General features: G+C 52.6%; 12 protein-coding genes across 12 annotated transcripts; 7 read left to right on the forward strand and 5 right to left on the reverse strand.

The window, feature by feature from the left end:
* Positions 1 to 549: 549 nt before the first annotated feature.
* GUITHDRAFT_136934 (hypothetical protein) lies at positions 550 to 1,230 on the reverse strand (the record flags this gene model as incomplete). Its single annotated transcript, XM_005834884.1, has 1 exon — positions 550 to 1,230. The coding sequence occupies one exon, from the start codon at positions 1,228 to 1,230 to the stop codon at positions 550 to 552; it is 681 nt and encodes a 226-aa protein (XP_005834941.1).
* Positions 1,231 to 2,583: 1,353 nt separating this feature from the next.
* GUITHDRAFT_68995 (hypothetical protein) lies at positions 2,584 to 3,534 on the forward strand (the record flags this gene model as incomplete). The annotated part of the gene is made up of 1 exon (XM_005834885.1): positions 2,584 to 3,534. One exon carries the CDS (start codon positions 2,584 to 2,586, stop codon positions 3,532 to 3,534), a length of 951 nt encoding a protein of 316 aa, XP_005834942.1.
* Positions 3,535 to 3,946: 412 nt separating this feature from the next.
* On the forward strand, positions 3,947 to 4,771 carry GUITHDRAFT_68925 (hypothetical protein; the record flags this gene model as incomplete). The annotated part of the gene is made up of 1 exon (XM_005834886.1): positions 3,947 to 4,771. A coding segment is annotated over one exon (825 nt), but the record flags the coding sequence as incomplete, so codon positions are not given.
* Positions 4,772 to 5,204: 433 nt separating this feature from the next.
* On the reverse strand, positions 5,205 to 6,245 carry GUITHDRAFT_68965 (hypothetical protein; the record flags this gene model as incomplete). The annotated part of the gene is made up of 1 exon (XM_005834887.1): positions 5,205 to 6,245. The coding sequence occupies one exon, from the start codon at positions 6,243 to 6,245 to the stop codon at positions 5,205 to 5,207; it is 1,041 nt and encodes a 346-aa protein (XP_005834944.1).
* Positions 6,246 to 6,525: 280 nt separating this feature from the next.
* GUITHDRAFT_57516 (hypothetical protein) lies at positions 6,526 to 7,116 on the reverse strand (the record flags this gene model as incomplete). The annotated part of the gene is made up of 1 exon (XM_005834888.1): positions 6,526 to 7,116. A coding segment is annotated over one exon (591 nt), but the record flags the coding sequence as incomplete, so codon positions are not given.
* Positions 7,117 to 8,888: 1,772 nt separating this feature from the next.
* On the forward strand, positions 8,889 to 9,479 carry GUITHDRAFT_61935 (hypothetical protein; the record flags this gene model as incomplete). Its single annotated transcript, XM_005834889.1, has 1 exon — positions 8,889 to 9,479. A coding segment is annotated over one exon (591 nt), but the record flags the coding sequence as incomplete, so codon positions are not given.
* Positions 9,480 to 9,786: 307 nt separating this feature from the next.
* Positions 9,787 to 11,001, forward strand: GUITHDRAFT_136936 (hypothetical protein; the record flags this gene model as incomplete). The annotated part of the gene is made up of 2 exons (XM_005834890.1): positions 9,787 to 10,653; positions 10,912 to 11,001. The coding sequence occupies 2 exons, from the start codon at positions 9,787 to 9,789 to the stop codon at positions 10,999 to 11,001; spliced, it is 957 nt and encodes a 318-aa protein (XP_005834947.1).
* A 3,205-nt stretch (positions 11,002 to 14,206) lies between these two features.
* Positions 14,207 to 15,043, reverse strand: GUITHDRAFT_106053 (hypothetical protein; the record flags this gene model as incomplete). The annotated part of the gene is made up of 1 exon (XM_005834891.1): positions 14,207 to 15,043. The coding sequence occupies one exon, from the start codon at positions 15,041 to 15,043 to the stop codon at positions 14,207 to 14,209; it is 837 nt and encodes a 278-aa protein (XP_005834948.1).
* Positions 15,044 to 16,307: 1,264 nt separating this feature from the next.
* On the forward strand, positions 16,308 to 17,000 carry GUITHDRAFT_68923 (hypothetical protein; the record flags this gene model as incomplete). The annotated part of the gene is made up of 1 exon (XM_005834892.1): positions 16,308 to 17,000. One exon carries the CDS (start codon positions 16,308 to 16,310, stop codon positions 16,998 to 17,000), a length of 693 nt encoding a protein of 230 aa, XP_005834949.1.
* A 226-nt stretch (positions 17,001 to 17,226) lies between these two features.
* On the forward strand, positions 17,227 to 18,147 carry GUITHDRAFT_69086 (hypothetical protein; the record flags this gene model as incomplete). Its single annotated transcript, XM_005834893.1, has 2 exons — positions 17,227 to 17,643; positions 17,767 to 18,147. Coding segments are annotated over 2 exons (798 nt in total), but the record flags the coding sequence as incomplete, so codon positions are not given.
* A 114-nt stretch (positions 18,148 to 18,261) lies between these two features.
* On the reverse strand, positions 18,262 to 20,447 carry GUITHDRAFT_106055 (hypothetical protein; the record flags this gene model as incomplete). Its single annotated transcript, XM_005834894.1, has 5 exons — positions 18,262 to 18,582; positions 18,629 to 19,006; positions 19,048 to 19,281; positions 19,330 to 19,414; positions 19,543 to 20,447. The coding sequence occupies 5 exons, from the start codon at positions 20,445 to 20,447 to the stop codon at positions 18,262 to 18,264; spliced, it is 1,923 nt and encodes a 640-aa protein (XP_005834951.1).
* Positions 20,448 to 21,051: 604 nt separating this feature from the next.
* GUITHDRAFT_106056 (hypothetical protein) lies at positions 21,052 to 22,380 on the forward strand (the record flags this gene model as incomplete). The annotated part of the gene is made up of 1 exon (XM_005834895.1): positions 21,052 to 22,380. One exon carries the CDS (start codon positions 21,052 to 21,054, stop codon positions 22,378 to 22,380), a length of 1,329 nt encoding a protein of 442 aa, XP_005834952.1.
* Between the last annotated feature and the right edge of the window lie 300 nt (positions 22,381 to 22,680).

Genomic DNA, 22,680 nt, shown 5'->3' on the forward strand with positions numbered 1-22,680 from the left:
CCTCCTCCTCCTCCTCCTCCTCCTCCTCCTCCTCCTCCTCCTCCTCCTCCTCCTTCCTCGTTCTCAGCTCCTCTTTGAGATACTATCCTGCAGGAGATCCGATGACCTGGAGGATCGCTCCTCCTCACCCGCAGCGAGTGACGCCCAATACCATGATGCAGACAAGATTTCTTCCTCCTCAGGTTCCTACCCCTACCCCTACACCTTCCCCTTCCCTTTCCCTTCCTCTGCCCCTGCCCCTTCCCCTGCCCCTTCCCTTTCTCCTTCTTCTGCCCCTGCCCCTGCTCTTGTACCTGCTTTTGCTGAGAGAGCTCATCATTAATTTCCTGGATGGAACTGAAAAGTCCGATCTTACACGTGTACATAATGATACAATAGTGTTGATACAATTTCAATCTTTAAATCCGATTACAAACTCTTACACTCCCTGCCTCTCTCCCTCTACTCCTCCCGTCTCCTCTGTCTTCCTTCCCCTCCCGTCTCTTCCTTCCTCCTCTCTTTCCCCTCCCGTCTCTTCCTCCCGCACGCATCCTCCACTCTCTGCGCATTTCACACGTCTTGCCCCATCCTAGCCTGCATCGACGCCAGCAGCGCAAGTGAAGGGTTCGTCGACGAGCAAACAGTGCGCTGAGCTCTAGATCGCAGCTTCGCTCGGTCTCCTATCCTCTCCACTCCCACCTCCTTCAGCTCCTGCTCGTTCATCGCCGCCAGCGCCTCGACATCGATCTTCTCTTCCTCAAACTTGGGCAGCAGCTCCTCCAGCCCGAGCTCCTTCAGCCAGGACTGGATCTTCTTCCTCGACGCCTCCTCCTCCCGTGCGCGCGATCCACCCACGGGCTGGTATGGCTCGTTATGCATCATCGAGAAGAGGAAGTTGTTAGCGATCTTCCGCTGCTTCCTCATCCTCTTCTCTTCCAGGTTGCAACTCTCGTCAAGGTCATGGTTGTGCTCAGGCATGACGCGCAGAACGACCCAACCGGCGACCTCTCCCTCCACCTCGCTCACGTACTCGCACACCATCTCCCACTTGCAACAAGGCTTGTCGTACGCATGCCCCATCCCGTGCGTGCAGATATACTTCTTCTGCGTCCCCTTGAACCCTGTTGCCTTCCTCCTCGTCTCCCAGCGCGCCGGCCAGCAGCCGGGGTTGCCGTCAGGCTTCTCCTTGTCTCCCACGAACTGCTCCAGCTCGTCCATCTGCCAGCTCCTCTTCGCTTCCGGCGGTGACATGGTTGTGTTCCTCATCGACTTACCCGCCCTCAGGTCCGAGCGATGGTCAGCTTGCCGCAGCCTTGAGCCTGCATGGTCTCTGCTCTTGCTCCCTCCCTTCCCGTTGGACTTCTTCGTTCGCTTCTTCTGCTTCTTCTTGGAGGATCTTCATGACGAGTCTCCTCTGCCCCACCGTCGGCATGAGGCACGGAGCAGCGATCGCGGTTGTTTTTCTCCTGCTCTTCTGCGATATGGTCCAGCATATCAGCGCTGGAGTCTGAGAGAACTTCTCGGTTGCCAGTGAAGCCATCGTCATGATCGTCTTCATGAATCACCGCTGCCATGTTCGCTCCTGTCTCCGTCATCTCTCAGTGCCTCCACCTCAGACCACTGCTGGTTGTCGGCATGAGGATCTTGAACTGCCCTCAATTGGGGAGAGGGAATGTTTTTAGTCAAACTGGGCTTTGAAGCGAGACAGTTAAATACTGATATCCAATCGTTCATAGTGGTTTCCAACTGCCCTTGTGCTGAGAGGAGTTCGTACTAGATTTTCGGCCTAGACCCTTCAGTTTCAAATTTCCCCTGTCCTGTTTCAATCCTCCCCCTGCTGGTTTCGCCGGCTGAACAGTTCCCGGCTGCCAGCCCAATGGCCGGCAGCGGCAGCTGAAAATGCAGACAGCGCCGTCCTGACGCGACGACACCCTCTGTTGTCCACTACGTGTGATCCTCCCCCTCCCTCTTCTCCCCTGTCGTGTACTCCCTTACTAGAAACGAAGCCTGTCGAACCCTCTTCTGCCAACTTCGCCTATCCCCATCTTTCCATACCTCAACTCAGACACGTATCTTCTCTCCCATTGGACCTTCGAGTACTCTTATCCCCCTCCTCGTCTCGAGTCCTTATCTTCAGATCTCAACGAGTTGCATCCAGCCATCACCATGGCAGAGTGTGTACTGGAGATGGTGCAATCTATTCTCGTTAGCATGTGGAATGAAGCACGTATGGTGATGACCAATCAGGAGCAGCTGCAGAGCCTGGCTTCGGATGTGAAGGATGTCATGAGCCCGCTCCTCGAGCTTTTGCGTCGAAGCCTTCGCATAGATCAAGAGCAGCAGGTAGGCTTCGCCCTCAACCGTGTCTACTTCACCCTGTCGTCGGTGCTCGCATTCATCAAGATGAAGGCGGGGGGTCGATCAGAGTCGTCTGTGACGCTGGAGGGCAAACCAGATGCCGAGCTTGGCGGAAAGCGAGCGGAGATGTACTTCGCGGTAGAAGCCTTGATGCAGGCCCTGCAGGGCGAAGGCGGCACGGCCATGAGCGAAGCAGGGGACGGGAAGCAAGACGAGGTGGTAACCAGCAAGCCAGCATACAGGAGGATGAAGGAGGCAGCCGAGCAGCTGGCAGCTGAAGCCGACATCTTCTCTTCCTCAGAGGCTGAGGAGAGCGACGGGACGCGCCATCCATGGTGTCTGAATCCCTTGGAGCTGCAGGTTGAGCGAAACAGTCGTGGCAAACCAAAGCATGTGCTGGGGTCCGGAGGGTTTGCGGTCGTGTACCGGGCCTCGTATCAAGGCACGGAGGTTGCGGTCAAGGAGCCTCATAATCCTCGCGATCTTGAAGGCAGCAAGCTGATGCGGAAAGCATTCTTCAGAGAGGCCAACAACCTCTTCAGAATACATCATCGCAACGTGATAGAGCTGGTCGGAGCCATGGTCGTGGACGAGGAAGGGAACCCTTGCTTCCTGCTGGTCACCGAGCTACTGCGGCGACCCCTCACCGAGTACATCGAGGAGACGATGAAGCCAGCGAGTGAGAGCGAGCGAAGAGCGCGGGGCCACGTGGTGATGCTTGGACTGGCGGAGGGTCTGGCGTACCTGCACTCTATGCGCATCATCCATAGGGACATCAAGCCCCAGAACATCATGCTTGACGACAAGGACATCCCAAAACTCATCGACTTTGGGCTCTCAAAGGAGAAGGAAGAGATTGCTCATTCCAAAGGAAGCACTAGGCTTGCAGGAACAATGAGCTGGATGTCGCCAGAGAAGCGACGAAGCAAGCCTACGTCCACCGCATCTGACGTGTACGCCCTCGGGCTGGTGATGATGAATGTGATGACGCTTGAGACGCCGCCGGAGAGCCAGGAGGAGCGCGAGAAGCTGCTCAAGGAAACGAGTGACAAGGGAGTGAGCGGGCAGGTGTCGCTATGGTGCATACACGAGGACCCGTCGAGGAGGCCGACGGCGGCTACTGTTGCAATGAGCTTGACGATGGACCGAGATCTATGCGGGGGAGGGGAAGTGCTGACAGGTGAGTCGAAGGTGTAAATAAGGAAGGATTGTTTTGTAAGAGACTTGTATAGGAGGCGATCGGCAAGTATCAGATACCACCGATGACGGAGAAACTATTGTTCGATGGCAGGAACGTTGCTCATTTCATGGACATTTTCGTCAGATTTTGATAGTCTCATTGTCAAGGGATGGCAGTAAGGTTGTAACAGGGCTAGATGACAACACTGCAAGAGTCTGGGAGGCAAGCAGTGGTAGGCAATCTGTTTGCTTTGAAGGACACACGAGAAATGTCAAATGTTGCGTATGGACTTGTGATGGAGGATTGATTGCATCGGGCTCTGATGACAAAACGGTGAGAGTGTGGGAGGCGAGCAGCGGTAAACAAATCAGCTGCTGTAGAGGACACACAGATGGAGTTACTACCGTGGTATGGTCTGGCGATGAAAAGCTTGTTGTAGCTGGATCTTGGGATTCAACTATAAGGGTATGGGATGCGAGGGCTGGGAGGCAAATCAGCTGCTTGAAGGGGCATACAGATGGTATCTATAGCGTGTCGTTGTCGTGGGACTCGAGGATGATCGCTTCAGGCTCAGATGACCGCACCGTGAGGATATGGGATGTGAGCAGTGGCAAGCAGCTGAGATGCTGTAGAGAGCACAATGGCAGCGTCACTTGTGTCTCGTGGTCAGAAGATGGAAGGATGATTGCCTCCGGATCAGATGACGGGACTGTGGGGGTGTGGGAGGCGAGCAGTGGTAACTTAATCAGCTGTTGTGAAGGTCATGAGGGTAGTGTAATGATAGTTGCTTGGTCAAGAGATGGAAGGATGATTGCCTCCGGATCAGATGACGGGACTGTGGGGGTGTGGGAGGCGAGCAGTGGTAACTTAATCAGCTGTTGTGAAGGTCATGAGGGTAGTGTAATGATAGTTGCTTGGTCAAGAGATGGAAGGATGATTGCCTCCGGATCAGATGACGGGACTGTGAGGGTGTGGGAGGCGAGCAGTGGGAGGCCTATAAGATCATGCAAGGAGAAAACAGATTTTGTCAACAATGTCTCAGGAGCTGTGAGATTGATTGAGACAACGAGTGGGAAGCTGGGTTATCAGATTGACCGTTCGGAAGGACCTCGTCCGTTTCCTACTCATATTGCATGGCTGGGAAATGGACAGCTGATCGCTTCGGGCACTGATGATCAAAAAGTTCGTCTCTGGGAAGGGATGTTTTTTGAATTGAAGGAGATGAGGAGGTCGAAGCGCTTGAAGACGGCATGATGACTGGCAACGAATCAGGACCGAAACATTGAAGTCATGCATTCACTGACTTCCAGTGACAGTGAGGGATATCATATGATCTGATGGCGATTAAGATTGGTGAAACAACTGTCATAATTGTTGCGCAAGTATAAATTAGCGATCAAGCAGGCTTGACAGTACTCAGTAAAAAGTAACTCAGTTATGGTTTCAGCGTGTTTCATGTATGGCCCTCATGCAATGGTTCTGCTGAGTTGCTCTATGGAAGAAAGACTCCATTTGTTTGAGTTGTATGATACTCATTTACGCTCTCGTTCTCTCGATCGCGTTGAAAATATTTGATGCCGCAAGCATTTCTCTAAGAACTCTTTGTTTTTACCGCTGCAACGTTTACAGCCCCGTCATGAGAGGAGCAGGTTTTGTCTGATTTCCATCATACTTTCTGTGTGCATTCTCATGCTCTCATTCTTTTACCCGATTGTAATTGCCCTTTCATCTCCTCTGCATCGCCATCTTCGTTATCACTCCCTGCTCTTCCTCTTCTCCTCTTTTTTGACAGCCATTCTCTCCAATTGATGCTTACGCGTTTAGGACTCCTGACCCATAGAATGCCTTGCCATATCTTGATTGTCCTGTCCCAGGACCCAGATGCAATCACTCTCCCATTCCACGACCATGATACGCATGACACACCACTCGCATGACCTCTCAAATACCAGATTCTCTTGCCTGTGACGACCTCCCATATTCGCAAGGTTTTGTCCCATGAGCTTGATGCGATCATCCTTGCATCGCCCGACCATGACACACTGGTAACAACGTGTGTATGTCCCTCACAGCAGCTCATCTGTCTGCCCCCCTGTACCTCCCATATTCTCACAGTATTGTCGTGTGAACCTGATGCAATCATCTTGCTATCTGCAGAAAATGATACGCAGGTGACAGAGTGGGTGTGACCTTCTAGACAAGTCATCTCGCTTCCACTGCTTGCTTCCCATATTCTAATAGTCCCATCTTCGGATCCTGAAGCAATCATCTTCCCATCTCCCGACCATGACACGCTAGTAACTTTGTTATTCGTACCTTGCAGGCGAAGAATTTCTCTCCCATTACTCACCTCCCACACTCTTAAAGTTTCGTCATTTGAACCCGAGACAACCAATCTCCCATCTGCCGACCATGATACACTTTTGACACAGTCTGTATGTCCCAAAAGACAGCTGATTTGATTTCGACTATTCGCATCCCATATCCTTATTGACCGGTCGTCTGAGCTCGAGGCAATAAATCTTCCATCAGCTGACCAAGAAACACAGTTCACGATGCCCGAGTGACCTCGAAAGCATGCAACCTCCTGGTAAGTGTTTGGATCCCATAATCTCACAGTCTCATCAGCTGACCCAGACACTATGAACTTTCCGTCCCATGACCAGCAAACACTGCACACGCTGCCAATGTCTCCACGCAAACAGCTGTTGTACCTCCATTGAACCATATTGTCATCTTCTTCAGAACCCCTGATTAAACTCCCTCCCCTCCCTACAAAACAAAAGAATTAGCCCAAGAAATCCAAGCATGTTTTGACCTTTAAGAACCTGACCTCCCCCGCATAGATCTCGGTCCATCGTCAAGCTCATTGCAACAGTAGCCGCCGTCGGCCTCCTCGACGGGTCCTCGTGTATGCACCATAGCGACACCTGCCCGCTCACTCCCTTGTCACTCGTTTCCTTGAGCAGCTTCTCGCGCTCCTCCTGGCTCTCCGGCGGCGTCTCAAGCGTCATCACATTCATCATCACCAGCCCGAGGGCGTACACGTCAGATGCGGTTGTTGAGGGCTCGCCTCGTCGCTTCTCTGGCGACATCCAATCTAGAGTGCCTCCCCCTGCACTGTGCACTGGTGCAACCATGGATTGTTTCTCCTTCGAAAGCCCCAGGTCGATGAGTTTTGGGATGTCCTTGTCGTCAAGCATGATGTTCTGGGGCTTGATGTCCCTATGGATGATGCGCATAGAGTGCAGGTACGCCAGACCCTCCGCCAGTCCAAGCATCACCACGTGGCCCCGCGCTCTTCGCTCGCTCTCACTCGCTGGCTTCATCGTCTCCTCGATGTACTCGGTGAGGGGTCGCCGCAGTAGCTCGGTGACCAGCAGGAAGCAAGGGTTCCCTTCCTCGTCCACGACCATGGCTCCGACCAGCTCTATCACGTTGCGATGATGTATTCTGAAGAGGTTGTTGGCCTCTCTGAAGAATGCTTTCCGCATCAGCTTGCTGCCTTCAAGATCGCAAGGATTATGAGGCTCCTTGACCGCAACCTCCGTGCCTTGATACGAGGCCCGGTACACGACCGCAAACCCTCCGGACCCCAGCACATGCTTTGGTTGGCCACGACTGTTTCGCTCAACCTGCAGCTCCAAGGGATTCAGACACCATGGATGGCGCGTCCCGTCGCTCTCCTCAGCCTCTGAGGAAGAGAAGATGTCGGCTTCAGCTGCCAGCTGCTCGGCTGCCTCCTTCATCCTCCTGTATGCTGGCTTGCTGGTTACCACCTCGTCTTGCTTCCCGTCCCCTGCTTCGCTCATGGCCGTGCCGCCTTCGCCCTGCAGGGCCTGCATCAAGGCTTCTACCGCGAAGTACATCTCCGCTCGCTTTCCGCCAAGCTCGGCATCTAGTTTGCCCTCCAGCGTCACAGACGACTCTGATCGACCCCCCGCCTTCATCTTGATGAATGCGAGCACCGACGACAGGGTGAAGTAGACACGGTTGAGGGCGAAGCCTACCTGCTGCTCTTGATCTATGCGAAGGCTTCGACGCAAAAGCTCGAGGAGCGGGCTCATGACATCCTTCACATCCGAAGCCAGGCTCTGCAGCTGCTCCTGATTGGCCATCGCCAAGTGTGCTTCATTCCACATGCTAACGAGAATAGATTGTACCATTCCGTGAACGCTCTCTGCCATGTTGGGAATCTAGGCAAGGAAAGCAAATCAGATCGAATTAAGAAGGTTTAGGAGTATGGGGGAGTAATGCGGACGGATTTGATTGGGATTTGGGAATAGATTGTGAAGATGTCATGACTACATCTTTTTGAAGGCAGCACAGATGAGTCATGTAGAAGGGGATGAGACGCTTTGGCGATGTTGCATGCGAAGGAGACGCATTCTAACAAGAGTCAGGTAGTTGCACTGTAGGTGGGCAGGCAGATGGAGAGGACTTGCAGGGATTGACGGTGTGATGCACACCCTCCATATGTGTACCCCACCCTACGTTATGTCAATTTGGACCCCTACCCTTCTAGATGATTTCCTACCTACGTTGACCACCCACCCCTGCATCCATCCCCTCTATCCGAAAGGAACGCATCCTCTTCGGGCGCCCTCCTAGCTTCAACGTCACACTTCTCCATCATCCCCCGATCCCTCCAGACAATTGTTTCCCTTTATGTGCACAACACGAACAGAAATCCAACCTTGACATGATTAACCCGCATTACTCCCCCATACTCCTAAACCTTCTTAATTCGATCTGATTTGCTTTCCTTGCCTAGATTCCCAACATGGCAGAGAGCGTTCACGGAATGGTACAATCTATTCTCGTTAGCATGTGGAATGAAGCACACTTGGCGATGGCCAATCAGGAGCAGCTGCAGAGCCTGGCTTCGGATGTGAAGGATGTCATGAGCCCGCTCCTCGAGCTTTTGCGTCGAAGCCTTCGCATAGATCAAGAGCAGCAGGTAGGCTTCGCCCTCAACCGTGTCTACTTCACCCTGTCGTCGGTGCTCGCATTCATCAAGATGAAGGCGGGGGGTCGATCAGAGTCGTCTGTGACGCTGGAGGGCAAACTAGATGCCGAGCTTGGCGGAAAGCGAGCGGAGATGTACTTCGCGGTAGAAGCCTTGATGCAGGCCCTGCAGGGCGAAGGCGGCACGGCCATGAGCGAAGCAGGGGACGGGAAGCAAGACGAGGTGGTAACCAGCAAGCCAGCATACAGGAGGATGAAGGAGGCAGCCGAGCAGCTGGCAGCTGAAGCCGACATCTTCTCTTCCTCAGAGGCTGAGGAGAGCGACGGGACGCGCCATCCATGGTGTCTGAATCCCTTGGAGCTGCAGGTTGAGCGAAACAGTCGTGGCCAACCAAAGCATGTGCTGGGGTCCGGAGGGTTTGCGGTCGTGTACCGGGCCTCGTATCAAGGCACGGAGGTTGCGGTCAAGGAGCCTCATAATCCTTGCGATCTTGAAGGCAGCAAGCTGATGCGGAAAGCATTCTTCAGAGAGGCCAACAACCTCTTCAGAATACATCATCGCAACGTGATAGAGCTGGTCGGAGCCATGGTCGTGGACGAGGAAGGGAACCCTTGCTTCCTGCTGGTCACCGAGCTACTGCGGCGACCCCTCACCGAGTACATCGAGGAGACGATGAAGCCAGCGAGTGAGAGCGAGCGAAGAGCGCGGGGCCACGTGGTGATGCTTGGACTGGCGGAGGGTCTGGCGTACCTGCACTCTATGCGCATCATCCATAGGGACATCAAGCCCCAGAACATCATGCTTGACGACAAGGACATCCCAAAACTCATCGACCTGGGGCTTTCGAAGGAGAAACAATCCATGGTTGCACCAGTGCACAGTGCAGGGGGAGGCACTCTAGATTGGATGTCGCCAGAGAAGCGACGAGGCGAGCCCTCAACAACCGCATCTGACGTGTACGCCCTCGGGCTGGTGATGATGAATGTGATGACGCTTGAGACGCCGCCGGAGAGCCAGGAGGAGCGCGAGAAGCTGCTCAAGGAAACGAGTGACAAGGGAGTGAGCGGGCAGGTGTCGCTATGGTGCATACACGAGGACCCGTCGAGGAGGCCGACGGCGGCTACTGTTGCGATGAGCTTGACGATGGACCGAGATCTATGCGGGGGAGGGGAAGTGCTGACCGGTGAGTCAATCAATGTCTTTGTTATTTTGATGATGGTTTTGCTTGGGGGATCTTATTTAACCATTTCTAACAGGGGATTGTTTTGAGGGAAACAACAACCGATGTGATGATGATGAGATGCTTTTGTTGTGGAAAGAGGCGAAAACTCTTTCGGGTCATACCGATGTTGTCAACTGCGTTTCATGGTCGGGAGACGGGAAAATGATTGCTTCAGTGTCAGGGGATAAGACCTTGAGAATATGGGAGGCGAGCAGCGGCAGGCAAATCAGTTGTCTTGAAGGACATACAGACATAATCTGGTTCGTTTCTTGGTCAGGCCAAGGGGGACTGATTGCGACTGCATCATCTGACAAGACTGTGAGAATATGGAACCCAGTTTCTGGTAAGGAACTTCGAATTCTCAGACACAAGAATCGAGTTAACTGTGTCTCGTGGTCTGGAGATGGAAAAAAGATTGTCTCCGGATGTTCAGACCACAAAGTGAGGATATGGGACGCAACTTTTGGATATGAAATCAAATGTTGTAAAGGGCATAGCCAGTTTGTCAGGTGCGTGGTATTTTCAAGCGATGGAAAGTTGGTCGTGTCGGGATCGATGGACAAGACCTTGAGGATGTGGGATGCGGTCACTGGCAAGGAAGTTCGATGCTGGAAGGCACACTCAAAGGGTATTAATAGTTTGTCGTTCTCACCAGATGGGAGCAAGATTGCATCCACTTCGTCAGACAACACAGTGAAGGTCTGGGATGTTAGCAATGGAGATCAAGTACATTGTTTCGCAGGACACGAGGAAAAGGTTTTGTCAGCTTGTTGGTCAGCAGACGGTGGACTGATCGCTTCGGGTTCGTCCGACAAGACGGTACGCTTGTGGGATGCGAGCAATGGACGAGCAATCCGATACCTGAAAGGACATACTTGGACTGTAGGAAGCGTTTCCTTCTCACAGAACAACATGATGATTGCCTCCGGTTCATCCGACAAGACCGTGAGAATTTGGGAAGCGACAGTATGGGTGCAGAGCAAACGCATGCGACTCAAGTGATGATGAATAGGGGAAAATAAGTTAGTGAAGATGAAATGATTGCTGAGAGTGATTGTAATGTTCTGAGTCAGAAACCCTCCAGCAGTGCTAGTCCGACCGCATGTGCCCTTCGCCCCCCCCTTCGCCCACCGCGTCTCGGGCACGGGGCTGGACGCCGCTTAGCTCAAGAACGTAATCGGCACGTCGCATCTGGCCTCGCAGGTGGCGATCAACGTGTCGGAGTACCAGGGAGTGGCGGGCGGGGCCGACCCGCGCTACAACTCGGTTGTCTGGTCGTCCGTGAAGAAGTAGGTGCTGTAGGTGCAGCGGAAGGTGCAGGCCATCGGCTGCAGGGTGAGGTGGACCGTGGCCGTCTGCAGTCATCGGTGGGCACGACGCAGCCAAGTACCTCGAGTGCATCCGGCGGGCGGAGGCGATGGGCGACCGCCGCATCGACAGCATCCCGTGCGAGAACCACTACACCGCCTGCTTCGACTCGCTCGCTATTTACTTCTAGCGAAGTAAATACATTGGAAACGTGAGGAGACAAACTTTTATAAATCAATCTAAAATTTCAATGATTTTTACGAACACCCAAAAAATACATTTATTCCTCTTTATTTTCCTTACCGAATCCCTATTATATTTTATTCAATTAAAATAATAGCTGCGCATTGGTGCGGATCCGATCATCACACAAAATAACCAAAAACAAACGAGCGCACACACGGAGTGTGCCAGAGCAAACATAATATCAATGAAAATTATGAATCCTTCAAGGATCATATAACAAAAGAGGCAAAGGGGCAGGTGAATTGAATTTCACCCTTTGCCAAAATTCACCCTTTGCACACACACACGGCTTAATAATTCTCATCTTTATTTTTTTCGCCTCTATAACATGCATAATTTATTTAGGCAAAGGGGCAAAGGGTGAAATCGTTATTTTCATATTCTATTCTATATACCCATAAAGTAAACAAAATTTTATATTATCCTAAAATTTGAATTTCACCCTTTGCCCCTTTGCCTAACGTCTATATATCCTCCTTTTACTCATCTTTTACCCTTGTACCCAGCTAAAACATGGCGAAGGGTCCCCTTTGCCACCCCTTTGCCACCCCTTTGCCACCCTTTGCCACCCTTCGCCTACCTCCTTTTTATTAAAACCCCTTTATCATTACCATTATTATACTAAATTATATTCTTTATTTTATTATTATCTATCTTTCTTTATTATAAATGTCATGTGACAATAGATATCAAAATTTATATCAATAGGCAGCACAAACAGGACAACTTTACAACCTGAAATAAATCAAATCAATGCCGATATCAATATCCTTTATTCTAATGTCGATGTGCTCAATGATGAGACAAATTTACTATTTAATCGATATGAGACGATCGAAGCGCTTGCAATTGATACATCCAATAACCTAATATCAACATCTAATCAATTATATGAAGGTATCGAAGACAATTCGAATGAGATCAATTTTATTCTGCGCCGCATTAATGATCTATCACAGACCGAAGAAACAGTCATCATGAACCAAATGAGAATGTTGATCTATTTGAAATATGATCTTGATCTTGAAAAATCAACAATTAAATTCGCTTTGGAAAATGGGAGCTTAATATCGATTCAATACATCAAAAATAAATTAGATGAATTAGCAGGAGCTGACCAAGCCGAGGATGCAGAGGATGCAGCAACAGACGCAGCACAGGCAGGGGCCGATGCTGTCAAGCAGCTACTAGGGAAGCAGTTATTGCTTTGATGCGATATCTTCAAGATATAGATGATCAATTGAAAGTTCAAGATGATGTCATTAAGGGTTATTCAAGAGACCTTATAGATGGTGAAAATTTAGGCTTTGGATCTAATCTGAATTTTATATATGATTTAGAAATTGTGACATTGCCTAATGGCTGCAATGTCAATAAATGGACAACTCGACTTTTAGGCGAACAGATCTTAACATTAGGCGAAGAATTGACAGATAATATTCGCGCATTCTTTTGTTTCTTAGCTCTCGATATTCTGGGTCATTTGTGTATTTTTGTTTGATATATTCATTTATTCTCTTGCATTCTTTATCGTGAAATTCTTTATCAGTTGCAATCTTCTTTTTATAGTGCAGTGCTTGTGGGGTTGGCATTGTTTTCGAAAGAAACAAATTCACTTTAATATAAAGTAAGAAAGTTTTTATCTATTTACTTTATATATATTAAAAAACAATCAAATCATTTTTATATAAATTAGATTATCCGGCTCTTCCATGTGTTACCTTCTTTGTATAGTTGGTATGTTGCCATGCTTGCGGCTGTAGGCTTGGCAGTGCCACCGGTTGAAATGATGTCATTTAATCTTTTTATTATCTTTCGAGCTGTTATTTTGTCCTTATTATCTTCGTATTGCTGTTTTTTCTTATCTAATATATCGGCTTTCTTCTTATCATAATATTTCTTCTAGCGCTCTCAGTGCTGAGGTGATCCTCCTCCTCGGAAAGCTCCGCGATGTGCTTCCTGCGGAGGAAGTCCTTGGCGCAGTCGCGGATGGGGAAGACGCGCTCGACGTACGGGTCGGGCTTGATCAGGCCCTCCTGCTCGAACTCCTCCGCGATGGCTAGCCGGAAGATGCTGCAGCAGGCGCCCGCGGAGGACGCCACCAAGCCTTTCCTGGGTCGTCAATTTGTTGATCACGAGTGTAATCGTCTGATAAAGAAAATTGCTGACTAAATGGAAACGAAAGAGTAAACATGGTCCAAAATAGATGCACAGTCCAGCCTCAAAGGAACTTCTTAATGTCCGGTTGAGCCGGCTCAACCGCAAATCTCTTTCCAGTCCAACACTATTCGAGGTGTAAGGTAGATGGACAAACATAAATACATTGGTAGTTTTTTGAGAGGTTCAATGCTTGTTCACAAAAAACATCTTTCGACCCAATACCACGATGCAGACAAGATTTCTTCCTCCTCAGGTTCCTACCCCTACCCCTACCCCTACCCCTACCCCTTCCCTTTCCCCTTCTTCTGCCCCTGCCCCTGCCCCTGCCCCTGCTCTTGTACCTGCTTTTGCTGAGAGAGCTCATCATTAATTTCCTGGATGGAACTGAAAAGTCCGATCTTACACGTGTACATAATGATACAATAGTGTTGATATAATTTCAATCTTTAAATCCGATTACAAACTCTTACACTCCCTTCCTCTCTCCCTCTACCCCTCCCGTCTCCTCTGTCTTCCTTCCCCTCCCGTCCCTTCCTTCCTCCTCTCTTTCCCCTCCCGTCTCTTCCTCCCGCACGCATCCTCCACTCTCTGCGCATTTCACACGTCTTGCCCCATCCTAGCCTGCATCGACGCCAGCAGCGCAAGTGAAGGGTTCGTCGACGAGCAAACAGTGCGCTGAGCTCTAGATCGCAGCTTCGCTCGGTCTCCTATCCTCTCCACTCCCACCTCCTTCAGCTCCTGCTCGTTCATCGCCGCCAGTGCCTCGACATCGATCTTCTCTTCCTCAAACTTGGGCAGCAGCCTCCAGCCCGAGCTCCTTCAGCCAGGACTGGATCTTCTTCCTCGACGCCTCCTCCTCCCGTGCGCGCGATCCACCCACGGGCTGGTATGGCTCGTTATGCATCATCGAGAAGAGGAAGTTGTTAGCGATCTTCCGCTGCTTCCTCATCCTCTTCTCTTCCAGGTTGCAACTCTCGTCAAGGTCATGGTTGTGCTCAGGCATGACGCGCAGAACGACCCAACCGGCGACCTCTCCCTCCACCTCGCTCACGTACTCGCACACCATCTCCCACTTGCAACAAGGCTTGTCGTACGCATGCCCCATCCCGTGCGTGCAGATATACTTCTTCTGCGTCCCCTTGAACCCTGTTGCCTTCATCCTCGTCTCGGTCACTCGCCATGGCCCCAGCGGATAGTCCTTGGGAAGGTTTGCTGGGATGTCGTACGTGCGGCAAAGCTGCAGGATCTGCCAGCTCCTCTTCGCTTCCGGCGGTGACATGGTTGTGTTCCTCATCGACTTACCCGCCCTCAGGTCCGAGCGATGGTCAGCTTGCCGCAGCCTTGAGCCTGCATGGTCTCTGCTCGCCTCCTGCGGCTGCTCCTGCACAGCGCCTTTGCCATGATCTGCTCTCCTGGGAGGATCTTCATGACGAGTCTCCTCTGCCCCACCGTCGGCATGAGGCACGGAGCAGCGATCGCGGTTGTTTTTCTCCTGCTCTTCTGCGATATGGTCCAGCATATCAGCGCTGGAGTCTGAGAGAACTTCTCGGTTGCCAGTGAAGCCATCGTCATGATCGTCTTCATGAATCACCGCTGCCATGTTCGCTCCTGTCTCCGTCATCTCTCAGTGCCTCCACCTCAGACCACTGCTGGTTGTCGGCATGAGGATCTTGAACTGCCCTCAATTGGGGAGAGGGAATGTTTTTAGTCAAACTGGGCTTTGAAGCGAGACAGTTAAATACTGATATCCAATCGTTCATAGTGGTTTCCAACTGCCCTTGTGCTGAGAGGAGTTCGTACTAGATTTTCGGCCTAGACCCTTCAGTTTCAAATTTCCCCTGTCCTGTTTCAATCCTCCCCCTGCTGGTTTCGCCGGCTGAACAGTTCCCGGCTGCCAGCCCAATGGCCGGCAGCGGCAGCTGAAAATGCAGACAGCGCCGTCCTGACGCGACGACACCCTCTGTTGTCCACTACGTGTGATCCTCCCCCTCCCTCTTCTCCCCTGTCGTGTACTCCCTTACTAGAAACGAAGCCTGTCGAACCCTCTTCTGCCAACTTCGCCTATCCCCATCTTTCCATACCTCAACTCAGACACGTATCTTCTCTCCCATTGGACCTTCGAGTACTCTTATCCCCCTCCTCGTCTCGAGTCCTTATCTTCAGATCTCAACGAGTTGCATCCAGCCATCACCATGGCAGAGTGTGTACTGGAGATGGTGCAATCTATTCTCGTTAGCATGTGGAATGAAGCACGTATGGTGATGACCAATCAGGAGCAGCTGCAGAGCCTGGCTTCGGATGTGAAGGATGTCATGAGCCCGCTCCTCGAGCTTTTGCGTCGAAGCCTTCGCATAGATCAAGAGCAGCAGGTAGGCTTCGCCCTCAACCGTGTCTACTTCACCCTGTCGTCGGTGCTCGCATTCATCAAGATGAAGGCGGGGGGTCGATCAGAGTCGTCTGTGACGCTGGAGGGCAAACTAGATGCCGAGCTTGGCGGAAAGCGAGCGGAGATGTACTTCGCGGTAGAAGCCTTGATGCAGGCCCTGCAGGGCGAAGGCGGCACGGCCATGAGCGAAGCAGGGGACGGGAAGCAAGACGAGGTGGTAACCAGCAAGCCAGCATACAGGAGGATGAAGGAGGCAGCCGAGCAGCTGGCAGCTGAAGCCGACATCTTCTCTTCCTCAGAGGCTGAGGAGAGCGACGGGACGCGCCATCCATGGTGTCTGAATCCCTTGGAGCTGCAGGTTGAGCGAAACAGTCGTGGCAAACCAAAGCATGTGCTGGGGTCCGGAGGGTTTGCGGTCGTGTACCGGGCCTCGTATCAAGGCACGGAGGTTGCGGTCAAGGAGCCTCATAATCCTTGCGATCTTGAAGGCAGCAAGCTGATGCGGAAAGCATTCTTCAGAGAGGCCAACAACCTCTTCAGAATACATCATCGCAACGTGATAGAGCTGGTCGGAGCCATGGTCGTGGACGAGGAAGGGAACCCTTGCTTCCTGCTGGTCACCGAGCTACTGCGGCGACCCCTCACCGAGTACATCGAGGAGACGATGAAGCCAGCGAGTGAGAGCGAGCGAAGAGCGCGGGGCCACGTGGTGATGCTTGGACTGGCGGAGGGTCTGGCGTACCTGCACTCTATGCGCATCATCCATAGGGACATAACTCCCCAGAACATCATGCTTGACGACAAGGACATCCCAAAACTCATCGACCTGGGGCTTTCGAAGGATAGAAAGGTTGCAAATCAGGCTCCCACCACAAAGATTGCAGGTACACTAGATTGGATGTCGCCGGAGAAGCGACGAGGCGAGCCCTCAACAACCGCATCTGACGTGTACGCCCTCGGGCTGGTGATGATGAATGTGATGACGCTTGAGACGCCGCCGAAGAGCCAGGAGGAGCGCGAGAAGCTGCTCAAGGAAACGAGTGACAAGGGAGTGAGCGGGCAGGTGTCGCTATGGTGCATACACGAGGACCCGTCGAGGAGGCCGACGGCGGCTACTGTTGCAATGAGCTTGACGATGGACCGAGATCTATGCGGGGGGGGGGAAGTGCTGACAGGTGAGTCGAAGGTGTAAATAAGGAAGGATTGTTTTGTAAGAGACTTGTATAGGAGGCGATCGGCAAGTATTAGATACCACCGATGACGAAGAAACCATTGTTCAATACAAACTGATCAGCTGTTCAAGTCAGTATGATGTCAACATCAGTAATGTTTCATTGTCAGGCGATGCGAAGTTTTTTGCTTCGATATTGTCGCAGGGAAATGTTATCTTGGTATTTGAGGCAATCAGCGGCAGGCAAATCAGTTGTCTTGAAGGACATACAGACAAAGTGAACAGTTCATCATGGTTGTCGTGTGGAAGTAGGATAGTGTCAGGATCCTTGGACGGGACTGTGAGGGTGTGGGAGGCGAGCAGTGGTAATCAGATTTGTTGCTGTCAGGGAGATTTCACATGGGTTTTGTTTGTTTCGTCTTCAAGGGACGGGCAAATGATCGCTTCAGGATGCTCAGACGGGACTGTGAGGGTGTGGGAGGCAAGCAGCGGTAATGAAATCAGCTGCTGTCAGGGACACTCCGGCAGTGTCACTTGTGCTTCATGGTCTCCTGATGGAAAGTTGATTGCATCAGGGTCCTCGGACGGGACTGCAAGGGTGTGGGAGGCGAGCAGCGGTAATGAGATCAGCTGCTGTCAGGGACACACAGGAATAATTGAAAGTGTTGCTTGGTTAGGCAGTGGAAAGATGATAGCATCAGAATCCTTTGATGGGACTGTGCGGGTGTGGGAGGCGAGCAGCGGGAGGCAAATCAGTTGCCTAAACGATGACAACGGATATACGAAGAGCATCGCTTTTGTGCAGAGTTCAGAATTGATAGTTTTTGGATCCTGGGACGGGACTGTGAGGGTGTGGGAGGCAAGCAGCGGTAATCAGATTTGTTGCTGTCAGGGGCATGAAGGAGCAGTGAATAGTGTCAGCCTTTCAGAAGACGGGAAGTTGATAGCATCAGGGTCCACGGACGGGACTGTGAGGGTGTGGGAGGCGAGCAGCGGTAATCAGATTTGTTGCTGTCAGGGACATGTAGGAGCGGTGAATAGTGTCAGCCTTTCAGAAGACGGGAAGTTGATAGCATCAGGGTCCACGGACGGGACTGTGAGGGTGTGGCAAGAAAGCTCATTTGTCCTAAAACCATGTAGAAGACCAAAACGGCTGAAGTTCAGATGACGAGCAACGATGGATCAAAACATTGACATCGTGTACGTCTAAGATCCAATGAACATTGCAGGTATCAAAACATCTGCATATGATTGAATGGGTGAGGGATCAAGAGGGCTTTTCTCAGTGCCTGGCAGCCCAGGCGAGGTCGAGGGAGATATAAGGGGGAAGGAAACCTTTGCTGGCCGCCATCAGCTCAAACGCGAGGGCCCCGAAATGGCTGCTGAAAGTCCCGATGAAGTAATCGCAGGAGGAGAGCAGGAAGAGATCAAGGATGGCCGTCTCCCCCGCTGCCCCCGCGTCGAGCAGGCCGTGCCTGATTCTGTCCTCCACGTACCAGTTCGAAGAGAGCATGGAAACATCCAGCTCGCTGCGGATGACATCCACGTCGAGCTTCGAGGAAATCTCCTTGATAGCCTCCTCGTCGTCACTTGCGATGAACACCTGAAGCTGCTTCAGTCTCTTCCTCGTCTCATCTAGCAAGCTCAACCTGCGTCGCTCCGAACTTGTCGATCATCGTCTGTATGCTCTCCACGAAGCGGGAGGATGGTTGGCAGGGAGTTCGATACCCCACAGAGGCTTCGCAAGCGTCTCCTCGCCTTATGTGAACCCCTATCACCCTCCCCTTAGCCCCGAACCCGATCCTGTTCTTGAGCATGCGGAGCTCGGCCTGCCTGCTCGGCCAGAGCTGCAGCAGGTGGAGGAGGACATGCGAGCGATACCAGAAGCTTCCCTGGTGAGGAGGGAGCAGCTCGCTGGGGACGAGAATGCCGATGTTAGTGTTGAGGTTTCCCGTCTCCTCCATGGAGAGCCCAGCTCGCTTGATGTGCCCGCGCGTCAGCTGCTTTGCGTGTATCTCCTCTATGCTCTGAGGGGCGTCAGAGGTAGAAACACAGGAAGGAGCTCAACCTTGAACGAGCTGCAGTTGGTCAGTGGGAGGAAGTAGCACTCGAGGCTAGCTTGCCCGCAGTCTGCATGCTTCATCCATGGCCAGTCCTCCTGGTGAAGCACTAGGGTCCGCCTGGACATCAACGCTTCTGTGACACCAGCCACGAGGAACTGTATCATGATCCCGATCCCCTGCAAGGGAACGCGCAGCCGAAAGGCTTCACCGCATGCTGAGGGAAACTGCACTCGCGCGATCTGCATGCTGGGTCAGGAGAGGAGCTGCTGAGGTTGCGGCTGCTGCACCTGACGGGATAGAGCAGCCGCACCGACAGAGAAGGAGCTTGCGGCCTTGCACGGGTGGCTCGAAGGGTCTGTAGGAGGAAGGTACCTGGAGGTAGCAATGTCAGCTTGTCAACCACGGCGAGCTCTTGTGCAGACCTTGTTTCCTTCAAGATGTTGTGATAACATGTTTCTCCAAACCAATCTCTCTCACATTCACACTGTCCCTCCACGCACCTCCCATGACCTGAGCATGTCTGATTCTCCTCCTCCGAGCAGCTTTGAGACTTCTCAAAACATTTCAACCCAACCTTCGGCCGCGAGCAGGCGCTCTGACCCTGTGGAGCTGCCGGGTCGAATGAGTTGTTAACAAAGAATATTTGAGACGTTGTTTGTAAAACGTTTCCTTGAACGTCCTTGAGATGAACTACTAGCGTGTGTCTCCCCTCATCAAGATCCAGAGGAATCGCAATCTTCTTCGATCTTCGGTAGTCCCCGAGCACAACTGAGTCAACCTCAACTACCAGCGAGTACGGTCGTCTTTGAAAGATTGTGTTCCGGGAGTACATCAGGTCCATCGCCTCTTCCAGATCCAGCTGCATCTCCCTATCCGTGATTCTTGCCTCCACAAATCTCGGCATGTTCCTGCCGAAGGTGAAGTCCGGGGGAGGATGCTGCACAAGGACGGACATGAACGACCGCAGCCAATCGTTCCATCGCTCTCCTCCCACCTCCTCCCCATCGAAAACCGCCCCGTCCTCGTTGATTCGCACGAAGAAGTTGAGCTCAGCGACTGGGCCTTGAAAGACTCCGTTGACGTTGGTCGACACCTTGAGCACGTGCGGCCCTTCCTCCAGCCCGGGTATCCTTGGCGTCAGGTCTGAGCTGATAGGAAGGTGAATGTGCCGGTCCCAGTCAATCTCAATGTCGATATCGCCCTGTGCTGATTCATCTGCCAACGAGAATGCGAGCTGCACGTCATCAGGATGCTCGAAGACGAAGTTCGGAGGCGGGAAACTCAGCTCCACCTTGAAGCCAGACTGCATTCTCTCGTCGTCGCTGCTCACTAGCGCACATGTTATCAGTAGACCAGCCAGGATGCTGAGACTCGTGCTCGGACGGGGCAGCCTCCTGCTCATCATCGCAGACCATCCAGGAGCTTTAACCTGCACATCTGTGGAGCAGTATCAACAATGCGTGAATGCCCGACCAATTCCGTCATATTGACCTTGAGCACTCCTGCTCCCTCCCTCCTGCTAAAGTTCTTCCCTGTCCTTCCCATTACATTCATGTATCCTCCTCCCCTCTTCACTAGTTTACTCCCCTGCCCTGCCCTGCCCTGCCCTGCCCTGTCCTGTCCTGCCCTGCCCTGCCCTGTCCTGTACCCTCCTCGCTACTCCACTCGCTCCTTCATTTCATTCTCATTCATTTTCCCAGTCGGGGCAGGCGGGGAGGCTCATTTTCGTGCTCGCCTCAGAGTGACGTAACGGAAGGGGGTGAGCGAAACATGCTGCTGAGGGGTGCTTGAGAAGAGAGAGCAGAGAGAGCAGAGAGAGCAGGGAGAGCAGAGAGAGCAGAGAGAGCAGGGAGAGCAGGGAGAGCAGAGAGAGAAGAGAGAGCAGGGAGAGCAGGAGATTGATAACAATGCTTGGAACAAGCAATGCAGTGAATGGTTTGAGGTGAAACAGAAACAGTTGTATACCAGCAAGACCTGGATAGACCGTGAGAGCGGTACTGCAACAAGATATGAGCATAGCGAGGAAGCTCCCGACGGAGAGTATCGACTTCTCATCTCCATCAAAACCAACCGCAAGCTCGTCCTCTCCTCAGCGGCAATACAACCTGGAGGGAAGAGTGAAGGGGCTGGAGGAAGCAGAACTAGCAGCATGGCTCCCCTACGCGCACCTGCGGTCACCTCCTTCGGTCGACAAGGTTGCAGCCGAGCAGAGCAAACCCTTGAAGGATGTTGAGGCAGACGGCGGGGAGACAAAGGAAGAGAAAGCGAGCGGGAAGCACGTGAAACCATGGTTACTGGACACCATGACCAACAGAGAGGGACTGCCTGACCTGCTGCTGGACGACAGCCGTTACATCGCTGCTCCCAACTGGAAGAGAGCTGAACTCCTGAAAGAGCTTGCGATCCATGGGGAGCGGGGAGACGCCAAGTTGATCGACGTGGGCAAGCACTTCCTCCATGACCCGGAGGGCATGGTCCGTGCCGCAGCCCTGCGCCTGCTGGCCAAGGTGACGACTCGAGGAGACAAGTCGGTGGTGCATGACGTGCTGAGGCTGACCAAAGATGCGGCGAGCAAGGTGAGGATGGAGGCGTGCAACACGATCAGGGAGATAGGGAGCAGGGGAACTCCTGCTTCCAGCATCGCGGTACCTACGGGGACAGCGGCAGACGTGAAGCTCTTGAACAGAGACGAAGCCTCGATCAAGGCTCTGATGCCGCTAGTGGATGACGACATGGGATACGTGCGAGTGGCAGCCGTTGAGGCGCTTGACGTCATCAACAGCGGGTGGCAGAGGTTCGAGTTCAACGAGAACCGACGAGACGATGCGAAGATGCTGTCGCAGCGCCGGCAGCCTCCTGTTCCCAGCCCTGTCAAAGCTAAAGTGCCAGAGCTCGAGGACGTCCTGCAGCGAAAGTCGTTCCTGCCGGATGTGCAAGCAGGGGCAGCGAAGAAGCTCGACTTCGGCTCGAGGAAGGCAGCTGGGCCTGAGCAGGGGGCGGGGAGGAGGGCTGGGAGGTCTACGCTGGCGGGGTACAAGTATTCCTGGTACAACGACGAGCTGAGGCAGGAGCGGAGCGTGAAGCTGTTCGAGGAGGCGCAGGAGAAGGCAAGCTTGCAGCGCAAACACACGGTGCACGAGGTGACGGAGCCTGGATCGAGGAGCGTGACGACCGAGTGGATGGGGATCGAGTGGGTGGATCGAACGAAGAGGGAGTACTTCGGGAAGGTGATCCATCCTCTGGGAGCTGGAGTAGACCCAACGCGCGATGTCGTACCGGCGCCATACAACGCTGGGTACAACGGCTTCACGACGCCGCTGGGGTACAACTACATGTGAGGGAGCGACGCGTGCTGCTTGCTCTGCTGTTCTTTCTTAGTAGTTGTAATTGTAATTCGATTCTCGGAGCGGAGGAGCACGGAAAGACCCTTGAGACCTGCTGGACCTGACGGAAGAAGTGACAGGGTCATGGCAAAGTTGCGATGAAGGGAGGAGGGAGGACGAGGTAGGGGGGCATGGCAGGAGGAGAGGAGGGCAGGAGGAAGCATGGGACAGGGACCTTTCTCTTTCTCTGCTGCTGCCTCGCTCTTGCTCCATGAGTATTCTGAGTGAAGGATGAGCAACGTGGTAGGAAAAGGA

The sequence above is a fragment of the Guillardia theta genome (genome assembly GCF_000315625.1).
Source record: "Guillardia theta CCMP2712 unplaced genomic scaffold GUITHscaffold_23, whole genome shotgun sequence".
Classification (NCBI taxonomy): domain Eukaryota; class Cryptophyceae; order Pyrenomonadales; family Geminigeraceae; genus Guillardia; species Guillardia theta.